The sequence below is a fragment of the Lepisma saccharinum genome, chromosome 7 (genome assembly GCF_977018435.1).
Source record: "Lepisma saccharinum chromosome 7, izLepSacc3.1, whole genome shotgun sequence".
Classification (NCBI taxonomy): domain Eukaryota; kingdom Metazoa; phylum Arthropoda; class Insecta; order Zygentoma; family Lepismatidae; genus Lepisma; species Lepisma saccharinum.
In genome coordinates this window covers 28,991,883-29,012,577 of record NC_139235.1, presented here as the reverse complement: position 1 = coordinate 29,012,577, position 20,695 = coordinate 28,991,883, and the positions used below count along the sequence as shown (strand labels likewise).

The 20,695-nt window shown below is 39.8% G+C and overlaps 1 protein-coding gene across 1 annotated transcript in view; it reads right to left on the bottom strand.

Annotated features, from left to right (window-relative positions):
- The window catches only part of LOC145990401 (UDP-glycosyltransferase UGT5-like), a 45,393-nt gene that overhangs the window by 11,198 nt on the left and 13,500 nt on the right, over window positions 1-20,695 (bottom strand). The window contains exons 4-6 of the mRNA XM_083126097.1: window positions 16,791-17,080; window positions 5,584-6,428; window positions 684-909 (exon numbers count right to left, since the gene is read on the bottom strand). Coding sequence (XP_082982223.1) covers window positions 684-909; window positions 5,584-6,428; window positions 16,791-17,080 — 1,361 coding nt within the window. The remainder of the gene's footprint in view (window positions 1-683; window positions 910-5,583; window positions 6,429-16,790; window positions 17,081-20,695) is intronic.

Sequence of the window (20,695 nt, the reverse complement as noted above, 5' to 3'; positions counted from 1 at the left end):
GAGAGAAGTGGAGAAGAGAAGAGAGTAACAGGACAAAATAAGGATGAAGGGGAGAGATATGAGAGATAAAGAAAATAAATATAAGACAAAAATTGACAAGGGAAACGAAAAAACTAAGAGGAAATGGAAAAAGGAAGAAAACAGACTAGAAAAAGAGAACAGAGGGGAGGTTGAAAGAGAAATAGAGGGAAAATAGAGAATACATTAATTGAAGAGGAAAAAGAAGAAACTAGAAAAGAGTAAGAAGACAAAAACAAGGGGATAAAGGGAAGATAAAAGATGTAAAGAGAGTATAAAGAGGAGAGAGAGAGAGAGAGAGAGAGAGAGAGAGAGAGGGAGAGGGAGAGAAGAAGTGAAGGAACTATTGCCGACACATCTTGAAGAGAGTGAGTTTCTTTACAATTTGTGTCAGGCTAGTCAGTCTAAAAACTTTGGAAGAGAGCCTGAGTTTATTGGTTAGAGTAATTATGGGGTCTTAATACGCGTAAGTGGTTAGCACATGCGCTACGACGCCAGGGGTCCCGGGTTCGAATCCCGGCCTGGGTATGGATGTTTGTGATCAATTTTATCATGTGATCACTCATTCCCATCTTCGCAAATTAGCCAAAAGTGCCACAAAAAGCGAAATAAAGTAAAGCATATCAATCATATCAATCAATTAATACGCATTGAAAGATACCCACCTAACAGGTCCTGCTGTGGAAACCACTTCACGAGTTTCACGTTAGGTGTCAGCCCAGTCGGTGGCGCTGCTTTCCAGTTCCATATGACTCTCTGGGATATCCTGGAGAAAGCTTTCACGAATTCTTCCAGAATTTCTTGAGGGAACTTCACCTCTGGAAGAACAGATCCCAAGGAAAATATCACGAATCCATCCTTCCCAGAGTCGTCAAGAAATTGCTGGAGATCCTGCAACGAAAACAGACTTTCAGAATTCTAAAGAATTGTAGAAATGTTAATCGAAATGTTACTTCGTGTAACTTGTTGCTCAGGTCAAACTTCAGTACCACGCGCAAAACGTTATAATCATGGCATAACGCATGATTCTGGCATCAAGTTCAAATTAGGTAAGGGTGGATTTTCGAATCTGGATTTGCGATCGCCCATCCAACTCTCAAATTCTGGATCCGAATGCCGTGTCCTGGATCTATATTCAAATCTCCAATTCTGAGCTCTGAATCTGATATCCAAATCTAGAATTCTGGATCCGATATCTGAATCCTTAATCATACAGGGTGTCCACGAAGTTCCTCCCTGAATACAAACGTTTGCACTAAGAGTGCTGCAGTGAGAGAATTTCGCTCGAGGGTAAACTAGTTTGCACGGACGACGCTAGATGACGAACGGAATTAAGACGAATAACGCTCGAACGGATAAAACTAGCAGTATACGCTCAAAGCCCAGTAGTTCACCTATAAACGTAATTTTTCTGTGGTAGTGGGCATATGGTCGTAACTTGGGGCTTAATCTTGAGGGGGCAGAATTAAACTTGGGGCCTAATTTTGAGGGGGCAGAATTAAACTTGGGGCCTAATTTTGAGGGGGCAGAATTAGACTTGGGGCCTAATTTTCAGGGGGCAGAATTAAACTTGGGGCCTAACTTTGAGTGGGCAGAATTAGACGGGGCCTAATTTTGAGGGGGCAGAATTAAACTTGGGACCTAATTTTGAGGGGGCAGAATTAAACTTGGTGCCTAATTTTGAGGGGGCAGAATTAGACTTGGGGCCTAATTTTGAGGGGGCAGAATTAAACTTGGGGTCTAATTTTGAGGGGGCAGAATTAGACTTGGGGTCTAATTTTGAGGGAGCAGAATTAGACGGGGCCTAATTTTGAGAGGGCAGAATTAGACTTGGAGCCTAATTTTGAGGGGGCAGAATTAAATTTGGTGCCTAATTTTGAGGGGGCAGAATTAGACGGGGCCTAATTTTGAGGCGGCAGAATTAGACTTGGGGCCTAATTTTGAGAGGACAGAATTAGACTTGGGGCCTAATTTCGAGGGGGTGGAATCAAACCTGGGGCTTAACTTGGGTATGGGAGGAAGAGGCTCGGAAATTTTCCATCCCATAAAAATAGCATCCAGAATTATTTGTTAAATAACTGTGACGTTTGCGAAATCACAAATACTCTAAAGTATTTACTTTGTTCCTCAGTCCCCAAACTTGTAAATTTTAGTAAACCTGAAAATTGGGGGGCAAGTGCCCCCTCTTGCTCCCGCCAAGTTACACCTATGGGCCTTCAAGTGTGAAAACACGCAGTGAAATTGAAACCCAAGTGATCATAGTCATTATTTCCATGTTAAAATGTAATTAAGTCTATCTTACTACTGCAGTGAAATATGAAAATGAAATAAAAGATTGTGTGCTGAAACTGCCAGGACGGATATTTTACATACAATTATTGTCATATTAAAATCCATTGTAAACGCTCGAGCGTAGCATGCTCGATCGTGGGAGGAGACTCGAACGAGTTCGAGCGAGCGAAAGTAGTCCAATGCTGTACTTTAGTTTGTATCTGATGAAGTTTTTGAGATAGAGATGTGAAACTTATGGCAAGGTGTGAGAAACACACCAAGTTTCTTTCGTTTCAGACCCCTAGGTGAAACAGGAAGTGTGTCCAGGAAATAATAATAATACAAAAATATTTTCAAAGTTATTCACAGACCAAGTACGGAAGGATAAAGGTGTCCTCCTAATTGCGAACAGTCCTACTTCCGAACAGTTCTAATTGCGAACACTTCTTACCTGAACACGAGTAACACTATATTACCTGGAAATGTTGTGTCCTAATTGCGAACACATTTTTCTACTTTGGGAACTACAACTTTCTCTCACACTTCCTGACTTTTTAACTCACTTGCAGACTTGACAATGGTCAGTGTCTTATGGTGACTTTTGGCTTAATAGTTGCAGTTCATATTGAAGCATGTCAGTTAGAATATATAGAAAATCCGACATGATTTAAGTCGTCGGCAAAGTATGAACAATTTAATAATCAAAGTGTGACCTGTTCTTTTCTGTACGAGTGCATACGACACAATTCATAATTGAAAAGAGTTAATATAATTATTAACTTGATTCTAAATTTGAACTTACTCAAATTTCAAGACACATAACGCTGTTCTTAACGCTGTTAGCGCTGTCAATCAGGTTAGCTACAGTTGTTACAATTTAAACTACCTGTCCCCCTGGGTCACAGACGTAATTGTTTTTTATAACAGGTATTTCAGTTACATGTGTTCGAAATTAGGACATGGGATTATTTTTCACTTTTATGTGTTCGCAATTAGGACGATGTAAGCCTTGTTCGCAATTAGGACTGTTCGCAATTATGACACAACCAGGACAAAATCTGATGCCAAAAACGTAAGTAGTGGTATGCGAAGTTCAAAGAAACACTAAGTGTATTTGATCTTCCACGAAGGGTCACTGACATCGGGAGAAAATGTAGAGTGATGCGATCATGCGAGAGTATTTTGCTCGAAGTAAAAAAAAAACAGTCCGTCGTGCCTCACGTGTGAGTACTGTGCACAAAGTTTTATATAAAGTTCGCTGTTCCGCGCGTGCAAGGTCCAAGTTGTCCCGATTTTTGCAACCAACAGAGCTTACCCGTCGCTCTGAATTTGCAGGCACTACGGTATCCAGAACAGAAGTAATGATTACCTTGAACGTGTTCTTTTCTCAGACGAGGCAACGTTCCACATTAGTGGTGAAGCGAATAAACACGAAGAGTCGTGGTGAAGAACGTGAGAGATAGTCCGAAATGTGTAAGCTCAAGCATAATAAAGATATTGGGCCATTCTCTTTCAATGAAGCAACCGTTACAACAAATAGGTATATGAAGAACGAAGAGGAGAGGAGAAGGGTGCAGTGGAGTCGAGAGTTGAGAAGAGTGGAATGAAAACAGGAGGGAGAGCAGGAGGCAATGTGAGATAGAAGCAGAGGAGAGAAGAAGAAGAAGCAAATAAAGTGAAGAGGAGAGGAGAGGAAAGGTAGATACAGGAAATATCGTCTGAGTGTCAAGAATTGATGCACCAAATTATCAACATGGAACATAACATGACTATCTAATTCATTCTCTGGGCGATATGCCTTTTGGTTGAGCTCAGAGCAAGATAAGATCTTCCGCGTGAGAATTTCGATTTTACCTGCGATTACACCACTAAAAGCATGATTTTCATTTTCATTTTGATAAAAATTTGACAATTTTTCTCCACTTCTCAGTTCGTTAAAATGGAGATTTTCTACCTTAACGTTTCATCGTTAATGACAAATTGAAATGTTGACGTTGAATTGACAGCTAATTTACTTTGAACGTTTTACTTCCAATGAAAAACACACAAATCGCTTCTTTGTACAACGTGTTTGTAAATGAAGTAACTGATCGATCATTATCGAAAACTAACCTTGGTTTGCCACGGATATTTTATCTCGCAGGGTAAAGGGAATAGATATACCCAGTCCCTCTTCTGTTAATCTCACTTTGTCAATATCTGTGTTATGTTATTAAAATAAATTGCTCCAGGAAAGGTTACGAAACATCATTTTGCACAAGCAGTTTTCTCATGTTTTTTTACACTTTTCCCGAAGTCCTGACAATGGTATCTAATTTCCTCTTCCGCGGGCATAGGACAAAAAATTGCACCAAGAGAATGCTTCCAAGGCCACAGTAGGTTTCTTTTTGTTTCGTCTGTTTCCGTCTTGATTCGTGAGCGGGAAAACTGCTTCGTCTGATTCGATTTTTTCAAGTCCATAAGCAAGGTCACATTGTGCAAAAACTCGATGATGATATACACTTTCTGGCAATTGTTTTACGTCTTTTTTCATGGGCTAATCGAGACGATGAGAATGTATGATGACAAAAATTATGAGACCAGCAGTGGCGGCGATTGGGGGGGGGGCGAGGGGGCAGATGCCCCCCACTATTGCTCCCGCACTATGCTAAACCTTACATACAAAGGGAAATATACTGTATTTGCCCTCCCCCCCCAATGTTGGCATCTTGCCCCCCGATTTTGGAACCCAATTCCGCCACTGGAGACAAGCATCCATACCCGACAAGAGTTCGAACCTGGGACCTGAAACTTTGTAGTGTATTACGCTGGCACTTCGCCAAAGAGGTCAGCTTAGGAAAATTTAAGTGAGACCAATGTATGCAAGGGCGTCGCCAGATTTTTTTGTAGACGGATGTTCAGGTTGTTTAAATTAAATTTATTACATAATAGGAAACATAGAATCAATAATAAATACTATTAATATAAAATAATAATACTAAACTTATTATTACTATACCTTTTGGGGAATTTTACTAGAAAATCAGATGAGCTAATATCTGCCACAACTACTTTTATTTAATTTTCTTCAGTTTATTTTAAGTTCACCTTTATGCCAGTATAGGTTAATTGGGACTGGACCTACATTTTAAATTGGAATCAAAACCAGTGGGCAATTTGTCTCTACCGAATATCGAACCCGGAACCCTTTGATTACAAGTTGACAGTAAGTGCTGATAATGAAACAAATTATACATGTATAAATTCCGTGTTGCATTAATACACTAATATGTATAAGAAAATAAGTGAACTCACCTTTGGAAGCGTATTTGGAGGTTTGCAATGAATAGCCCCTAGTCCGATTATAGAGGGCAGATTTGGTCTTGGATAGTCCACACTCGGGTCACTGTTCATGAATACGAGACTAGCGTTTCTTTCCATCTGCACAATAGGTGGCATTCCAGGTCCCAGGTGTCGTTGAACAATGTCGTCTAGGGCTGGAAGATATGTCCACTCTCTCCACTTCAAGCTAACAATCGAGAAAATGGCATTGTAGAAGCGTTCCCAGAAGTCCATGTGATCGCTATACGACAAATAGAGGTTCGGTACATACGACCAAGGTTGAGGATTCCACACTGCATTGTCCAACCACGGTACAAGACCAGCCGAAGTTACAGCAATGTAAGGTACATTAAGTTTGTGCACAACAGGCAGTGCACATTCGTTGAAAATATTACCAAGGAGCAGGACGTCATAGCTGCTCTTGCCGTCTAGCAAGTCTTTAAGCTCTTTGGACTGAAGAAAGAAGTCACACACCGATTTTCCAATCGCTGGCATCAAAAACTGGAGGTGATGTGCTGTTTTTGTGCGTCTCAAGTTCAGTACATCGATGTAATTTGAAGATGCAGATTCTATCAGTCCTGCAGGCACAATTTGCGTGACGTTTGGGTTGGAATTTCTATCGTAAATTTCGAAAGGTGCAAAAACCGTTACGTGGTGGCCTCTACTGGCATAAGATGTAATTAGAGGCTCATAGTAGATCATGTGACTTTTGGATCCGAATGGAAACAGCGCGAGTATGTGCGAGCCGTGGATTGTTTGGATCAAAACAGCAATCGACACAGATGAAATGAAGCATTTTGTTGTGTTGAAGTTCATTGCTGGAAATTGAAAATAGAACAAAGAATGAGATTATTTTGTCTAAATGTTAAAATTTTACTAACTTTAATATTTTCAGATACAAATATGATTCGTTTCTCCCCAGTTTCTTAAGATTTGACATTATCTTTTAAACTTGTAACCTCACGGAAGTAGGCTATGTATTATATTTGGAAAAAAGATTATCGATAATGCAAAAGTAATATGTGATCGGAATAAAATATTAGTGAAAAAAATATATTTTCTCCCTTATAAATTTTTCATCTATCGGGAAAGACTAAAAGTTTAAAAAATATAGCCTAAACCACTTTTAGTACGAGAACGAGTAGTTTCTTGCTCCTCGCAATGAAATAAAACAAAACATTTTTACATATTTTCAAAAATTTTCACTAATTAAAAATATTTATAATACCAAAGGAGATACATATTATTGCAACAAAGTCTTACGTTCGAATTCTTGGTAATGCATGGACTTTTCAATGTATTTCTTCCCTTATTATCAATTCACCCTCATTCATCGTGGCGATTGTCTTAGAGAGGTAGAAAAGTGTCGTAAAGTAGTCTACAGTTTTTTTTTAAGTTTGAATACTGTTAAAACCATAGGTTTGTTCAGAATTTTCACGAGGGGGTATGAACGTTTATGGGGATGTTAATGTAAATTCAGCGCTAAATTTACCACAAATTAACTTCCCCGAAGAAAAAAAAATAGGGGAATGTCGGAACAATCTGGTGTGGGTTAGAGAATGTCGGCATTTCACTGGATTACTCTACAATAATAACAAAATTACAATACCATGTCTTAGTTTCTTATATACCGGTAGTCGATACTAACAGACACTGATTTTATACAACTCTAAACGGATAAAGTTTAAATAAATACCTTACCATCGAAGTCCCTCATCCACAAGGTAGAAGCCAGTTTGCTACGTCACTGCATTTGACCTTATACTCCTCGGGAGAATGTAACGGTGACAAAGATTTCAGAAATGTCGTCCACCCCACTCAGCCAATGGGAGAGTATTTCCAAACCCCACCAGTTAACCAATAGGGAAACTTTTTCTGCAGCGAGATATTATTTTCGCAGGACTTGCATAAGTGAGTGTGGACTGCTACCAGCTATTTTTGAGGTTTCTGATTGATTTATGGCTAATCACGAAGATGAAGGGTGATAAGATAAGACTGATGAAATCACGAATTCACAAGACCCACAAAGCCTACAAAATGCAGTCCAAAAAGTTACTACCACAAGTAATACGTTTTTCGTTGAAGAGAAGTTTGGATGTTTTCCGAAAAGCTCACTCCTTTAGAGGCTAGATTAATGGAATAAACGTCTAGAGACACATACATACACACATTTATTTATTTAAATTGAAATTATACTACAGAGTGGATCGTCATTCCGCAAACATTTGGGTGTCTTACGAAAATCACTGTTTCTGTTCTACATTATGCAATTGTTATTTAAGCCGCAGAGTAACATGTAGAATATAGCAGCAAATCCGTACAGTAGAGTGTTCTTTTTTAATTAACTCTTCCTACCTGGCATATTTAATCCAATTTTGTATATGTTCATGCTTTCCCAATTTAATAATAAGTTGTCGATTTTCGCGACACACCCTTTGATAACCGCAGGGAGACTACGAACTTTAATTAAATGTGGTTGTCCCAATAAATAATGTTTCTTTGCTTAAGGTAAATTTAAAATACCTCGGAAACAAGATACCAATGTCTTCCAGTACTCTATAAGAATTGCTAAATAAACAAAATGTAAAGTAATATTAAAATTTGCAAAGCAAAAAAAAGAACAAAAGCATACAAGACTTAAAAACACTGGTAAAGGTACTCACTGTACATTACTTGTTTGATTTATTTCCATTACTTTACTTCGCTTTTCTTCCACTTTTGGCTAATCCCGAAGATGAGGATGAGTAATGATATGATGAAGGGACACTCACCGCTGAGATTAGAACCCGCGATCCCTGGCGTTGCTAACACTCCGGCCCTGCAACATGCCGTTAAGTTATATGTGTTAGTGTGGAGGTGATGTCCTCAGGTACCCATTTATTGGAGACTGGGTGAACCCCAGAGCCGCATGTGCGTATGATACCATACAGAAATATTTCTGTAAAAATTCTCCACTTGAAAACGCCCACAACGGGAATTGAATACGAGTCTTCCACGTGTCAGACGACATACCGACCGTACCGCCGCGACTCTCACTTGAAACATTGGCATCGTCAAAAGCAGAAAGATAAGTAATAATTAATATTTTGATACTGAAAGAAGTTCGTTCATACCACTTCCTTTACCACAAAACAAGTTCTAGCGCCGCATTTGCCACACTACCCAAATGGTTCGTAACACAGCCGAGTAACAAATCGCCGTACATAATGCGGAACGTAAGTTGGATATTATGTATGTATTGACGTCAGGGTCATTACACCTTAGGAAATATTTTCTCGTGATGCTTTGTTATTGGATCAAGCAGACATTTCCCCCACAAGGCTACCGATCGCCTGCGACATTATCACGAAAGTTATCACACGCCAATTCCAAAAACGGTGCAATATCAATATGCGGAAATCAATATTCATACATGCAGAAGATTTGCGTTAAAGGGATTGATATGGCCAGTGTCAGAATAATCCTTGTTAGAGCAAGGATGACGTCAGAGCAGTGATCTGCTCTAGATTCTAGGTCTACGTCTGTATGAATTATATGTTTATGATTTATATAGTCCAGTGCACGAAAAATTAATTTACGATGCTCTTTGAGAAAAACTGCCATTTTTGCAACACACTGATTCAATTTCAGCTTAAAACAAGCCTATTTACGACATGAACTTTTAGGATTCTCTTCCGAGCATCGGCTATTGGGAAAAATATAATGTAGACAATAGGCATGTGGAAGTCGAAGCAGACCTCCGTGGCGGAGTGGTTAGCAGAGCGAGCTACGACTCTAAGGATCTCGGGTTGTTACTATTATTATTATTTATTAGTTCAGCACAGGATACATCTGCCAATTATGTTGAACATAATATACTATGCATACAAATCCTTCATCAATTTCATGATATCATCACTCATCGTCGCGATTTGCCAAAAGTGTCAGGAAAACGGCGTAAAACAAACTAATTCATTCATTTATGTAGTCTCGACTGAAAGTTGTGTAATTCTACCTTCTGTGTAGAACCCGTGTGGTCCAAAACTGGCGATTTAAAATTTTGCCCACCCCATTATTAAGTTTGGAAAAAAATATGCAATGCACGAATTGATCGAAGGCATTTTGTTACATCATTACATGGCATGAGTGTTCTTTGTAAGTGCCCCTTCAACAATATCATCATTCATCTCCATCTTCGGGATTCACCAAAAGTGGCCATGCTCAGATTCGAATCTGGAACCCCTGAGTCGTAGTGCACTTTGCTAACCACTCTGCCGCGGAGGTCGACGTTTACACGTTTTACATAAACTACATTGTCTACACACAGACAATGTATATTCCTTTTCCGGAATGTCTGGAGTAGCGACGTGCAGAGGGGAAAGCTTGTGGGCGGGGCCAGACTAGGTGGGGAAGGGTGATGAATGCAGAATTCCCCTAGTAGGCTTGCGAGCTGTCATGTTTACTACAGAACTACTAGACCAGTCGAGTCGCCCCCTCCCGCGCGGTCCCCTCCCCCCGTGCGTTCATTGGACGAGGCACACAGCCGCAACGTGCGCTAAGAACACGTTCGCGTTCTCTTACTCCAGACATTCCGGAAATGGAATATAGACAACTCTTGTTTATGCGTGGATGCATTTCGGAGTACGGAGACGGGATATGCTCACTGAGCAAGGTTTCGCTCATGGAGCGGACTCATAATCTATATGACGGTTCTAAGGAAAAGTCTTAGGTTCCAATCCTGTGCCAAGCATGGCAATTTCAAGGGTAGTTTCCTTTCTCTTGGTAGCCAAAAGCGGTGGTTGAAAAGTTATAACCCATTTTACAAGATGTATCTTATAACACTGTGAGGGAACACAAAGACATTTCTAATTGCGTTTGGTAATAATAGTAACAATCGACATATTGCTCTGTAATTAGAATATGTCATATCTTCGTATATATGGAAATGAACATAATCGACAGAACTGAAATATCATGTGTAGTTCTGTTCTGAAGAAACACCGCGTTAATTGATACCACGTGGACGTGGTGAAGGATATATCACTCTTTACACCGTGGAAACTAAATAGCGAAACTGCAACACATTACCTGTTGTGACAACCAAGGATTCCGTCCGCTGTCAGATGCAGCTAATGCACCACTGTGAACTGCTTCGTGGCCTTGCCATGAAACTTGCGAAGCGAGGAGCCGAAATCATATGGCCAGAACGAGGAAAAACTGTGGCAGGTTCATCTGACGTAACAGCAAGATTCGCATCGCATGAGAGATACCGTTACCTAATTTTCTGGTCACTTTCGATCCGGTTTCGGACGAACGATTACACTGCTGTGTTCTGCCGAATTGGACTGATGAACGTTCTGGCGATGTGGTGGTCACACTGAGTCAGGGGTGCCCATCCCCCCCCCCAAGGACTATGACGCACACCCCCCAAAATAGTAGAACACCCCACCCCCTTTATGCCGAATTATTTACTCAAATTATTTTGGTCAAACAAAATTTGCGGAACAATATAATACATACGTATTTAAGCAATATATGTTTACTTTAGGCTCACTTTCATGTTTGCTAACATAAAACGTACAAAAGTGCTCAGGCTCACTGCCAGTTAGTGTATTGAACCTTATTCTTAACAGTTTGTCTGCTTGACTAACCTTGTGCATGTTCGCCCCCTTTTCATACTGATTCTAAAGGCATAAGAGGTGGTGTTTCATTTCAACCTCATCGCCGCAATCACCCACCCACAGGTACGTAGAAAAACTGTACATAATAACCATAACTAAAAATCAATAACAAGCCAATCAAACGAAACGATCCCCCATTTTGTGTGAAGATATATAGAATTGGTATAAAATTTGGTTCCCACAAAAATTTGCATGACGCAGGCGCATCATGAAGCCCTCCCCCGCCCCCTGTGGGCACCCCTGCACTGAGTCGTCAGTATGTTGGTGAAGTTTCATGTATCAAAATGGTAGACTCACCTCACTTAGTACCAGTGGCGGATTAAAGACGTTCTATGGGAGGGGCGGACACCCATTACGACGCCCCCTGAATTTTCGGCGTCCAGCACACTTCCCTCACAAACTACGGTCACGTATTTGTGCTACGGTCCTATAATGTATGTGATAAAATCATTGTCATTATCATTAAATCATTAAAACGTCGGGGGCTAAGTGTGTGTCATGATTTTGGCCCCCCTTCACACACACACACAGTATTTATTGAGCTATGAATACGATTACAATTATGAATTGCAGACTATTAATGCTTCTAAGTCAGAAAATCCACATCGTGTGGTTGACGTTTATTGAAAGAAGTTTGTATTTTAGAACACAAGTAAATGAATTTGAATCGAACAATCAAGATACAAGAAATAAGGGTAACAGTTCACTATATGTGACGGATTTCTTCAAATTTACAGGAGAAAGTACTTACGGAAATCATTTTCTGTAGCGTTGTGGAAATTCGTGAATGTAGTTTTGATCCATTTTAATGCGAATACATGATGTTTTCTGCGAAAATCTCTGTCCGACACGCTGTTTCTGCTGCCGCCATTTGCTTTCTGCACGGGAGCACAATGTTCCGTGTGTTAGATGACGTAAATCGCGCAGTCAGTGTTTCAAACTCGCCGTGTTTTCACTAGAACATGACGTGTCGAGTATTTTTAATTTTTTAATATTTTTTTAACTATGCTTGCCTAACCTAACTTAACCTAACCTAACCTTACGGAAAATGTTTTTTGGGGCTAACTTGAATGGTTTATGGGGCTAACGTTAATGGTTTGTGGGCCTAACGTCAATGATTTGTGAGGCTAACGTCAATGGTTCGCGAGGTATTAGCATAATTTCAAATCCGGGCACGAAAGTAGGTATTTTCCGGTGAACAAGGTTGCAACACTGCATAAATCGACAAAACACTCGCACAACGCGCGATGAACCAGTACACTTTCGCCATAATGTGTGTTACAGAATCGAAATAACAAGTAACATTAAGTACTCGTAAATGTAAGAAATATACATTATCTTAGTTAGAAATGCATTATTACACCTTAGGAAATGTTCCGCATTCCAAAATAGTACGTTAGCAATGTAAAAAAGTGCGAAATATATGATTTATAGGTGTCACCCCCATAGTGAACTAGTACCGAAATAAGTAACGATATTAAATTCAGTGTAAAATAATTAATTATTTGCAAAAGCTAAAACTTTCGCTTACATGCTTTGGCATGAGCAAAGTGTTTCACAGCGTCTTCAGCGTTTAGCCGTTCCGTTTACCTTTGCTCATTCAAGACGGGTATGTTTGTTTATCTTTCCTGAGGAGCAATATTCCGCAGACAATATTTTATTGGCTGCTGAAGTTTGGAAAGTGCGCGTTCTGCAGAGTAAAGTGAAGAAAATCAATCAAGCAGGAAATAAATCCGGAAAAGAAGTTTAATAGTTGTGTTCCAGGGTGAAAGTAGTGACGTCACTAATGGTCTCCAATTTTGTGATCCGTGGAAGAGGAAGAAGAAGAGCTGAACCACCCCCAAAGCTTGAACCACTGCTTGCACCTCCAATTTTTATAGCACTGTATAAAATGCTACAACGTTTATTGAGCACCCCAATCATTCTAAGCTGTTTAATTTCAATAAAATAAAGACTGTAATAGATTTCTCAAAAATCACAATAAATTGTTTTTTCATTACAATAGATGTGACTGTTGGGAACATTGGAGAATAACCTGTGTCTTGTCCCAGCAGGCAAGAAAGGCACTGTTATTGTCAACTCCCATGGTTGCTAAATTTTAGCTCTTGCGGTATGTCATAAAATGCCACAATGTTTGATGTATTTCATTCCAACTTTGCAAATTTATCAATAACTAAAAGAAAAAAAACCTTGTGAGGGGCGCAGAAGAAGACTGATCGCCCCCTTCAAGCCATTAATCCACCCTTGCAGCAAGCTACTAATATTGATAGTTGTAGTTCGCCTAAAGTTTTTTTCATCGTCGCTCTAGTGGTGCTGGGGTACATGTCAGCCGCTCTCTCTCCCTGGGTACAACCTTTCCACAGTGATTGCGCTTGAAAGAAATGACTGAGGGGGCAGAGTAGCTGCAAATTTTCTAGATTCTCTGCAAAACAGCGGCCACTTTACGAATAATTTGATCCACCCTATTAATGATAAAGTAGTCCTTCATCCTAAGTTCATTTCGAGCCTATCTTTCGTCGCCCTACCCTTTCTTCGTCATTCTTACCCTTGTTAGCACCCTGTCTCTTGTCGCCCTCTAGTCTTTCGTTGCCCCCATCCTTCGTCATTCTTATCCTTGTTCCTCCCCTGTCTCTCGCCCATCATTCGCCGCCCCTATTTTATTCATTATCTGCACTCACAGTTAAACTTCCTGTTCCCCCCCAAACGGTATTTCTTCGTAAAATGTCACAATATTTGCTTTATTACATTTCAACCGTGCATATTATTGAAGAAAAAAAAGAGTTTGTCGCCCCTTGGGTAATGGGCCCCTTTTTCGTTTCACTTTCTTCCGCTCTTGTAAGTTTTTTAATTGACACTATGTGTGTTTCATTCCAACTGTGTAAATTATTTATCAATACATGAAAAATTAAAATAAGTCCTCGGTGGAAGTCGCTCACGACGCCCCCTTTTATTCGCCCTTGCTTAGTACTCCGGCAATATTTGCAGATGATACAATCAAGCCTACAAGTGTATCAATACATGCTATATAAAAGACACCTTATTACTAACTTCGTTGACCCTGTATTGTTTGAAAACGCTTTATTGAAAATAATATATTGAGGAGGCGGAAGGGAGTAGGTTGATGAATTTTTTGAAGATTTTTATTATTTGTGCGTAATTTTTAGGAATTCCGATCAGTTGGGAAATTCCACCGACCTCTGTGGTGGAGTGGTTAGCAGAGTGCCCCTTCATCAATTTCATAATACCTCTCATCCTCAATGTCACGATTAACCCAAAAGTGACAGGAAAGCGACGCTAAATAACAAAAAAATGAAACAAACGAAGTTGGAAAATTTCAAACGATCGTGTTCAAAGTGTATTCCGCATTACAAATATCAGATCGAAGACATTTTTGTTTTCAAAGATCTTTGTGATATATTTATTGTTATTGTTGTTGACTTGATTCACTTTACTTCGTTTTTCTGCCATTTTTGTCTAATCGCAAAGATGAGGATGTGTGATGATAGGATGAAATTGATGAATGGTCACTCACAAAGAACATCCATGACCAGCACGGGATCCCTCGCGTTGTAGCGCGATGTGAAAAATTCTCCGTCACAGAGGTCAGCTATATGATAGATTTAATTATCGAGTCTTGATTCATGTACATCTTCTTCCATTTGACTGCCAGTTCGGCAAGTTCTAGCTTCGTAAGAAGCAAAGCTGAAAATTCTGTAGAATCTTTCAATATTTTAACGAAAACGAACATGTTCTGCGATTTCCTGCCAACAGATGCACTTAACAGCCTTGGAATACGCAAATCTGAATACGCGATGCATTTTATGTGATAACTCACTTTGGACAGAAACTGTCTCACAACATTCCCATGGCATTGTGGCGCTCCGTCCTGTTAAAAAGTACCTTCTTCCATACGCAAGGATGAAAAACCCTGTTCATCTAACAAATCCAAGTAGCCCTCAGTATTTAAGGTTCCGTAGATGAAAAATGGACTCACAAATCGCATTTCCCATACCACACCACTCCACACCACACCATTAACTTACCAGCACACGAACTATTCGACTGTGATCTGTCCAAAGTGATATAACAGATGAAATGCATCGCGTAGTCTGTTTATTAACTTCCTTATGAACATAAGAATCGGCTTCGTCAATGTGAAGGACCTTTCTTTCCAGTGGAAGCATCACAATGTATTTGTTAGAAAGAACCATTCACAAAATTCAACCCTTCGGAAATATTCCTGATTAATGTGCTATGGCATGCGAACTTCTCTCCCTAGACGTCAGTATGATTTCGATCCGTTACTGAGACGTTAGAGCCGTTCTAATGCTTTTATCTCATACCTCAAAAAGGAGCAAATTAGTACAAGAATTTATTCATAACCTTTTACTGGTTAAAGATACGTCGAAATAACCTTCACCACTGAATTACTCGTGAAATTCTAGCCTGATTTGATATATCATATCATGCCCTTTCCATTTAAAATTTTGAAGTTGAATTCAAGATGGCGGGTTTCAAGATGGCGGCCGTCATCGTTATATGCCTTATAACATTTTGCCCCCAGCCCTGTCACAAACTTACAGTGTTAGTTTTGCGGAACAGTATGTCATTCAACTTTTATTTGGGTGTCTCCATACTTTTGAACCACCCTGTATATTATAAGACATACGATACAACATTTTGTGGCTTTGGTTTGAATTACGTTCCCTTGGATAACATGAAAACAAGTAACAAATAACAATACTCCATAGTATTCATAACAAATCATCTCCATTGCATAATAGGCTTAAGCTCCGCTCTGAGTTCAGTACCCGAAACAGCAGATCGTCTTTACATAGACACCTAGTAATCCCCAAACCTAACAAAAGCAGATTTGGCCAGAAGTCCTTCTCGTATCTTTCAGCGGTAACCTGGAATTCAGTCCCGACGAAGATCAAACTCAGTACCAGCAAAGCGCAGTTCTGTCGTCTTCTACGTTCACATGCATATAAATTCTAACTCACAGTAACATTATTTTCAGTGCATACGCCCTCCCCTTACTCACATATCATTTACATTTTCATCCCTATCCTTTTCAAAGAGTAATTCCATACACACTCATAACCAACTCACAAATCCATACACTTTATTTTCTTTTAATAACACTCAAACTTTCCGTATTTGATTGCTACTATGTAACACTTCTATATGCTCATGTAAATTCATCTCATTTTCATTAGATGTAGCATTTGTATATATATTTCTTTGCAACAAGTCATTATTTGTATTAATATTGTACTAAATGAAATGCTGTAAGGCTTAATTGTAACCCTATTGAGATAATAAATAATAATAAAGTGGGGTGGCCTTTGACTCGGTAAACGGTCCAGTTCAAAGTTTAAATAACTTTACGGTGTAATTAATACCTTACATATCAGTTATCAATAGACTATTATTAAACATACCCTGTACATCTTCACAAATTTATTAATACACACTACATTTGAACACTTACATACACACACGCACACTGATCTTAACAATCGTAGTTCTGTTTAGGCTTCTTGTCTTGAGCCTTTTTATGCCGTACAACTCTTGCAATCAAACGAACAATTTTGCACAGAACGTAGAACACTACGGCCAATATCAGCGACACACCAAAGACATCTAGGAGGTAAATTTCGTACCAGCTGAGGTCGAGCGCTGCCGAACGCAGGTGCCGTGCTCCCTGGTGTCGAATGACGTACTCTGTCCAGTAGACGCTCAGTTGCACAGGGTCCACTGGCTTGTCTTTCATCACTCGCGATCTTCTCTCCATGTTCTCCCTGTAGCTGGAATGAAAGGAAATGGAATATCATTGAATAGACTGCACAATTACGAATGAAATTCAGGAGGCCGGAGAGGGTGATAGACAGTATTTCATAGCTCTTAAGTTTTTTTATTGGAAACAATTTATTCAACATTCCTGTCTCTATAATGAGACATGCCTCACATTTTCAGAATTAATTTATTAACCGATTGATATATGTTTAAAATGAGAAAGAGAAACATCTCCCTGTAAATTACACCATATCATGAAGGCGCATAAGCATGTGGAGGTAGGGCATCAGATATTCTCGATATTTCCTTACATATATCAAATATGAAGAGACTGGGTGCGACTAATGGGCATTTTATTGATTAAATTAAAATTAGTTAAGCTGTTGCTGGACGGTGGGTGTAACAGATGTTGGCTCAAGATGTTTTAAAACATATCACATGAATATCGCATGAACTGGTTCTTAAGTAATTATGTAAGAAGGTATTTTGGAAAGGGGGAGGGGGAATTAAGTGAGGCGAACACTGTCTGAGACGCCTATAAGAAGTGCTCCAAATGGAAATTCCTGGCTGGGAATAACCGTGGTGGTAAAGTTTGGGGATAAGTGGGGGAATTGTTGTATTCAGCAATTTATTCACACACACACAACCACCACCTAATACCCGACTCCCCTAATAGTTTTCGCAATAGCCCAACCATAGATATATATCTATAACCAACAATATATTGTAAATTAACGTAACAATAAATAACGCTCGCCCTCTCCCTGTTTCTTATGTGGAACCAGCCCTTAAACTGGAAATTGCTAGCTTAGGGGATACTTAAACATTGAGCTTGCCTCGAGCAATTCTCCTATTCTTATCATTGCGACAATGGGAGAAGTGGAGGAGGATGTTTGGTGTAGATTTTTCCTCGCATCGACACCACTCTGACCACTGTGTGATGATCCAAGTCTTGACGTCACAAATATCTACTTCTCCCCCGCCCCCCAATGTATAAAACAACAATGATACAATGAACAAATAAATATACACGAGTGAAAGCAAAAACAAAATTAATTCTCCCCCGATAGAAGGTTTTAATCGGAGTAAGAATTTAAGAACGTAGAAAACTATAAAAGTCAGCTGATACTAGCAGTTAATCACCTCTTTGCTGACTAACATAGTAGCCACTTGGCTAGCGCAGTAACTATTTGAGTTGTTATATATATTGTTGTTATTGAGAGGTACACTGCCCGATACCACAGACTGTCGCTATACTATTGTCTAACCTTCAGACACGTCGAGGAGCTTCAGCGAAGAGGCAACCAGAGGCTCGGAGGACTGGTCTACATCGTCAGACACTGGAGCTATCATTGGAGACCAGCATCAGGATCTACAAGACCATGGTACGACCAGCAATGCCAGCGAGGCACAACATAGCAAAATCCAACCTGCACAAACAAGTCCTCCGAAACAAAGCAGTGAGAAGAATCAGTGGTAACAACCGATCCACCAGCAACCTACAGACCCAGGAGAACCTGAAGCTTGACCTTCTGGGGGACTCCGCCACCCAAGAAGGTGAGAAATTCTGGAGCAGCTTAAGAACACAATTCAACCATTAATTCAGCAGCATTAATGGACACATTCTGGGATGGGCCACCACCAGAACTGGTAACACCTTCTTTGCAAGGAGCTCTTAAGTTCTTGTAGGGACCACAGATTCAGCACAAGACGTGCTCCAAGCCAAGGGACGGAACTCAAATTGTCAGAGGAACGGCAGTGAACCAGTCAATACCAATGGAAGTCATGGAAACGAAACTTCGTAACAACAATTGCCAAATAACCAGTTAGTTGTGACTACTGTCGAACGTAGTCGTGGATACATAGGCTTATTAAACTATTGCCAATATGTAGACAACGGCTGAAGGAAACCACGGGAAGATAAACGTGAATACTTTAGAAGAAATTCTAAGAACATGTAATTTTTCAGATGTTCGAATATCACGGCGGTGTTTCGAATGGAAAGGAAATTTCGAAAACGGTTTCGCTGGCGTCGGCCGATCCTTAAGCTGGGTTACCCAATAAGTGTACGTGCAATTAACCGAAAGTTAACTACTGAGGAGCGTGTTTTCGTGCTTGAAAATTGGTGGAGACATGATCACAGTCACAGTGATGTCGTTGGCTCATCCCTGGAGCATTTTCCAAACAACGTGACTCCATCTCGACGAAATATTCACACGTTGAATAAAAAGTTTGAACAGACTGTATTGATAGACGATCTTCCTGGTTCAATTAGGCATTAACTATAGCCACAGATGACATCTTGCGGCGCAATGTTTTGTAGAAGCAGCAACAAAATCAACACGAAAAGCATCCCTTGAGTACGACATAACTAGGACAAGCTTACAAAGGATTCAGAAAATTTTGATGTTTAAGCCATATAGACCAGTGGCGTAGCGTGATTGTATGAAAGTTGTAAGACTTCCTTAGATAAAACTGACCTGAATATTGGATAAAGAGAACCCAAAGATATTTTAACTAAATAGAATCTATTTGAATCTAAGTCATGCATGGGCATACTCAATTTCAAACACAAAATGCACACACTCTATGTTAACAATAATAGCATATGTATTACTTAATGAAAATTCTCATTTATACTGTAACTCCTCAATCACGTCGTCGTAGAATCGGGAGTTTCTGGTCAATGTCTCTGGCAGATCCTTTTCCCAAGTCAGATTTTCTTGTCTGAGTCTGTGTGCTGCGTTGAAACGTATGAATCCTCTTCAGTGCAGAAAACGACTTTTCTACCGACGAACTTGAGGCAGGAACTAACAATTCTGTTAGTTTGTACACTTGTTCAACAGCTTCATTCAAATGGGTAGTACGCAAGTACTCATGAAGTTCAAACACACTCTTTACTCGATATTCGGCTTCAGAATAAATTACCTGTAGCTCAACTTTCAACTGGTAGCAATTGACAAATTTCGCATACAGCTTAGTTAAGCACACAAACTCTTCTTCTGGAAAGGCCATGTCATATTTTTATTCATATTATTATTTTCTTTCACTATAAAACATTTGTGGGAAATTCGTAGGATACAATTTTCAAATGCAAATGCATTTGAGAATATTACTCATTATCATGGTTACGACATTTGCGCACATTTTGAAAAGCATATCAAGCAACTTAGTGAAAGGAAAAGGTAAAAAAAAAAAATCTGTAAATATAACGCTAAGTATTACGCGTATGCTTTTAACATTACGGGCAACTGGGATGCACGCGCCTAACTTTGCGGGCGCTGCCGGATCTAGGATTGCCTCTTTTATCTTTAACTTCGCTGCTTCTAATGAAGGTAATATCCAACATTAAACCATCTCTTTGTGAACTTAATAGTTAGTTTACACATTTAAAATGACACCCGTTTTGTTAGCTACACTTCCCGTCAAGCATTGTTGAAACAACAGGGCAGTCGATTTTCTTGGATCTCTTCCGACCGTGGCGACGCAGCGGGGACAGAAATTCTCGCCAGTTAGCACCCACTCGTAATGCGCCTTACAGTGCTTGAGAATCGGGGCGCCCTGTCATTGGTTGAGAAGATACTACGTAAGCAAACACACCGGCCGTGGGCGAGTCCAAATCATTT